Source organism: Lactuca serriola, chromosome 5 (assembly GCF_051521515.1).
Source record: "Lactuca serriola cultivar US96UC23 chromosome 5, Lser_US96UC23_V15, whole genome shotgun sequence".
Lineage (NCBI taxonomy): Eukaryota > Viridiplantae > Streptophyta > Magnoliopsida > Asterales > Asteraceae > Lactuca > Lactuca serriola.
The window spans coordinates 39,292,245-39,297,157 of NC_136412.1; the positions used below are offsets into that span (position 1 = coordinate 39,292,245).

General features: G+C 34.4%; 1 protein-coding gene across 1 annotated transcript; it reads right to left on the bottom strand.

Moving 5' to 3' along the window:
* Nucleotides 1–1,257: 1,257 nt before the first annotated feature.
* On the bottom strand, nt 1,258–2,707 carry LOC145052337 (Phosphoglycerate mutase family protein). The gene is made up of 5 exons (XM_079000146.1): nt 2,309–2,707; nt 1,995–2,240; nt 1,841–1,922; nt 1,546–1,760; nt 1,258–1,435 (listed from the first exon to the last, which is right to left on the bottom strand). Exons 1-5 carry the CDS (start codon nt 2,623–2,625, stop codon nt 1,309–1,311), a joined length of 987 nt encoding a protein of 328 aa, XP_078856272.1. The 5' UTR covers nt 2,626–2,707; the 3' UTR covers nt 1,258–1,308.
* Nucleotides 2,708–4,913: the final 2,206 nt, after the last annotated feature.

The following is a 4,913-nucleotide window of genomic DNA, read 5'->3' on the forward strand; positions in this document are numbered from 1 at the left end:
TGTCATAACATTCTTTATTTCTGTCAAGAACATAAAGAGAAGGAAACTTACTTTTAAGGGGAACATTTCCAATCTAAACATCCCTCTAGAAAAAAAGTAATAATACCTTTTGCATGCATTTTATTGATAGCTTCAAAGGATCACTCTTTATTTTCATTTAAGTGATTTTAGCTAACCCTTTTGGTGTGTGATGTGTTCACTAGCATTAGAGGCGATGATCCATGATTTGCATGGTTCGGCCTTACCCGTTATGTTGGCCATTGGTGGTTCATTTATATTTGTTGCTTACAACATTTGAATGAGTTGATCATATTCGTCTTTAGTTGGCTAGGTGTACAATTTTCGTCATTTACTATCGGCGCTCGCAGTTGTAGTTTTGGTATTCCTACTTAAGATTTGGAGTTGTTTGTTTTGGTTCCCTGCCATTCCGGATAGCCAAATTTTTTGAAACAACCATCAATGGCATGTCCCAATTTGTGGCAATGTGTACAAACATGATCATTATACTTTCTGCTTCTATCCTTTCTTCTAGCGTTTTGCTATTTCATTTTGCTTGATTGTCATGATAGGTTCTCCAAAATGCTTAAAAGTCATCATTTATGTGTTGGTGTTAGACCTGACAATTCGTGTATTCGTGTCATGAAAACGTGTTAGCCATGAATTTGACACGATACGATTACACAATGAGAAATAAGTTTTATCTCAATTTTTAAGATGTATTTGTGTCGTGTCGTGTCTCTCACAGATTCATGTCTTCGTGTCTGAAATTGTCAGGTCTAGTTGGTGTTGCGTGCTTCACCTATCTGTTTTCGACACTTTTTGTTGTTCGCATTGGCTTACTAGACGATAGTCTTCCCAAAATGTGGATAAGGGGCTGCTGCTTAGGATCTATTTATTCACAGCTCCATATATGTCGTTTAGGCCTATTAAAAAAAACCTTATAGTTTTTTTGGTAACATTATAGGTTCATCTATTTTTATTAATCAGATAATGTGGGTTATTTCTTTCAACACCACAAAATGCAAAAAATATTGCACAGGTTATCTACTTTTCTTACTCTTCTTTTTTGGTCTTACCTTCTCCCCATATTCCATAACCTAAAACAAATAAGTCATCTCGATAATAAAAACGTCAAATAAGGAAAGTCAACATTCAGTATATTTTCAAATGTAAAGTAAGACAAAGTCCTGGTTTATTTATTTATAAATGTAATAACTTAATTAACGTATAACTTTTTATACTTTTTACGAAAACAAATTTAACTTGAAAATTTTCCAAAACATATATTTACTCCAATAATTACAAATATTAAACTCGTGTACAATTAGGAGGGTTTAAACATTTATACAAAGCAGATGCAGGTTGCTTGTAAGTAGGAATGCTACTCGGGTCGAAAAACCGAACTTCCCCAGGCTCAAACGAAAGCTCGCTATGCCTGTAAAAATCATCAACCACACTTCTCATCAAAAATATAAGCAGGAATGTTTTGATATTTGAAATCCTGTTGTTTAATTAGTGTTTGCAAAAGGGTAAAGGAATTCCCACCTTCGAAGATCGAGTCCGACAAGACCCGCTTGTAGGATCGTCAAATTATCAGAATCGGGGGAGACAATGATAACAGTGTCCTCAGAATACTGAGTTTCAAGAATCGACATTAGTTGTGTCACCCGAACAAACACATCCGCAACACTCTCGTTAGGTGTCCCATCGTTGATTGGGGGTGGCTTAATGTTCGTGGATACACTATCTGATGCATATATCTAACACATAAACAGACATAACTTTTCATCTCACATTACATGCAGTAGTTATAGATAAAACTACTAGAGATAAATCTTACTTCGGAAACGGATTGTAATGCCTTTCCTTCATACGCCCCTAATCCACGAGCATCCAAGAAACTGTACTCCGGAACTATATTACTATATTCAAAACAAACATATAGTGAATCCATGGTCAATGGAATGGAAATGAGTCAAGATTTTTTTACCTACCTTCTATTGACCCCATTAATGGCAGCAATGATCTCAGCAGCCTGGTAAGCTCTCTGAGTAATAGAAGGCCAAATCCAGCACCCATTATCACAAGCCCCGATTTCCTTCAATCTCAAAGCTGCTTTCACTGCTTGTTTCTTCCCGATCTTCGATAAACCATTATCTACAGATGTTTTCGCAACAGGGTTTGTGTTGATTATCCCCAAACTCTCAAATTCAGACTCCCCTGCTCTTACTAGAAAGTACCTGAGTAATCAAGGAAGCTGAGTTAAGAAATTATGCAAAAATTGACATAAAAATGTTAGCATAATTACCGATTGGAGAGACGAACAGGGGGCATTTGGAAGAGGCCGCGAGCATCGGCGGAGGGAAATAAAAACACGGGAGGAAGAGGAGATTCTTCGTGGTTGAGGTGAGGGTTAGGAGCCAAGAATGGGGTGATAGAAGCGGCGAGTGAAGCGAGAATGCGACGGCGATCGATGGATTTAAGGTGAACTTTTGGGGTTTCGGGGTGGCTTGTGGCGGCGGAAACGGTAGTCGGATAAGGTGGCGGGGTTTTATTTGAAGCAAATGTTGTTACCAACATTTTCACCGGCGAAACTGAACCACTGGCGACGGTGGATTGAATCATCGGTTTGGTCTGGTATGAAGCAGAAAAATATCAACTGTTTTTCAGAATGATACATTTTAGCCCCTCCTTCTTTACCTATTACATAGATGATCCCTCAGCAAAACTTTTGTTTCTTCCTCTTATGAACTGAGACTAAAGTTGACTGATTTGCCTGGATATTTGGTTGGTTTATATAGTATTTTACATCTAATAAATAGTTGAAGATAAACTTTAAAATAATCAATTATAAAACAGATCAATCAAAAGTAAATATAATATCGTATCAGTATTATGATTGAAGTTCATTTTTTTTTTTCATCCTGAATTCTGAATAGAAGTGGTTAGTGGGCCGGACGGCCCAACGGTGAAAAATGATAAAAGTCAAAATCGGTTTTGTGTGATTGTGAGATACGGGTAGAGGAGCACATAATTTTTTTTTTTTTTTTTCTGGAAATTGGATCGGCCTAGTTCAAGAAAAGTAAAAATCAGTTTGAGTCAAAATCCGTTTTCAAGCAAATATAAACCAACCTATAGAAATTGGTTAGGATTGGTTTGAAACTTGCCCGAGTGAATCCAGTTTTGAAAAAAAAAACATATTTTTTTTCACATTTCCCAAACTTTTTTTCGGTGTCGGAATCTAACTTTAACGGTTGATTAGAGTTGCCACAATAAGTAAAACTCGAGGCATTTGGGATCGTTTAAGGGGTTCAAAATGCCCTTTTCAACTTTTAATTTAAGAAAAGTCTTTTACGTACATGGTGAAAACCGGTATTGAAAAATTTCAAATCGGTTTCAAATATCAAGTTGTACTATATGGAAATCAATTTTTTTATAGGTTTGAAAACCGGTTTCTCTCGAATCGGTTTTCAATTGTAAAATTCTCAAACCAGTACAAACCCGTCGGATCTGTTTCAAACCGGACCGGTTTCAGCCAAAGCATATTCTAAACCGTATTGGTTTTGGTTTGAAAACCAATTTCGGATTATATATAAATCAGTTTTTTTTTTGTGCGCCTCTAGATACTCATAATATTGTGTGGACTTGATCGAATTTTGGATTTGTATTTTTATTTTTTAGTAAGGGAGGAAGGAGTCGTTCCCTCCCAAACCCACTGAATCCACTGTCACATCAATTTTTGTCTCTTCTTTTTCTTCATCTTTTCCAACCCACAACACACGGAAATCCTATATTTCTCAACCCACTCAATTAAAAAAAATACAAAACAACTAAGGTACAAGTTTTAAAACACATGGTAAAAGAGAAAATAAGAAAGAGAAAGTAGAGATAGATGATTAAGTGAGTTAGTGAAACCAATTAACCAACCCGTTAAAGCGGGAGTGGTACCGCCGGTAACTCTATTGCTAATTAAGATTTTACCATTGATTGTTTGTATTTTTTTTTAATTAAGTGGGTTGAGTGAGTTCAAAAAGATAGAGTTTCCCTGTGTTGTGGGTTGGGAAAGATGAAGAAAAATAAAATAGAAAAAATGATGTGACAGTTGGTTTAGTGGGTTGGGAGGCAATGACTCCCTCCTCCCTAAGGATGACAAAAAGTGACCCGATGTAATATACTGTGGGGTTGATATTATAACATGAGTAAGCTCGTTTAATTAATAAGTGAGTTAGAGTTAAAATTTTGTATTTGATTAATTAGATAATTAATTTAGGTTAAAATGTTATGATTTCGACTCGCTAACCTATCTAACTATAATATTTATTATTTTATTATATTTATTTTTCCCAAGTCCTATTATTATCAACATATGACTATTCCCTTCGTCCCAAAATTATAATCCATCTTTCGTTTTTGGTTTGTCTCAAAATAATAGTCCACTTCTAAAAATAAATAACATTTTTATCAAAATACTCTCTCATTATTACTTAACCAACTAATAATTTAATGGAATAATAAATGCAAAATAAAGACAAAAGTGTAATTTTATTATATAAAGTTAGTGGTAATTAATGTTTCCTTATCTGTGTGTTTTTTTGTCTGTGGATAATAATTTTGGGACGGAGAGAGTATAATTATAAGGTTGAGTTGTTTATAGTGTTTCAACTATCATCTTAGACAATTGATTAATATTCAAAATTGTATTTTTTTTTTTTTTGAAAACTTAGACAAATTGATTTGTATTTGTAGGGCAGTGCATAGATTTTCAAAGCCATGTAGGAAAAATAAGAATGAGTCTTAAATATAGTTTTGTTATATAAACAAAAATGATTGAAAATAACTTTTATAAAATTAATCAAAACAAAAATTATCATTGATATGTCAATAATTCGTCGCTAATACTAATATGCGTAAAA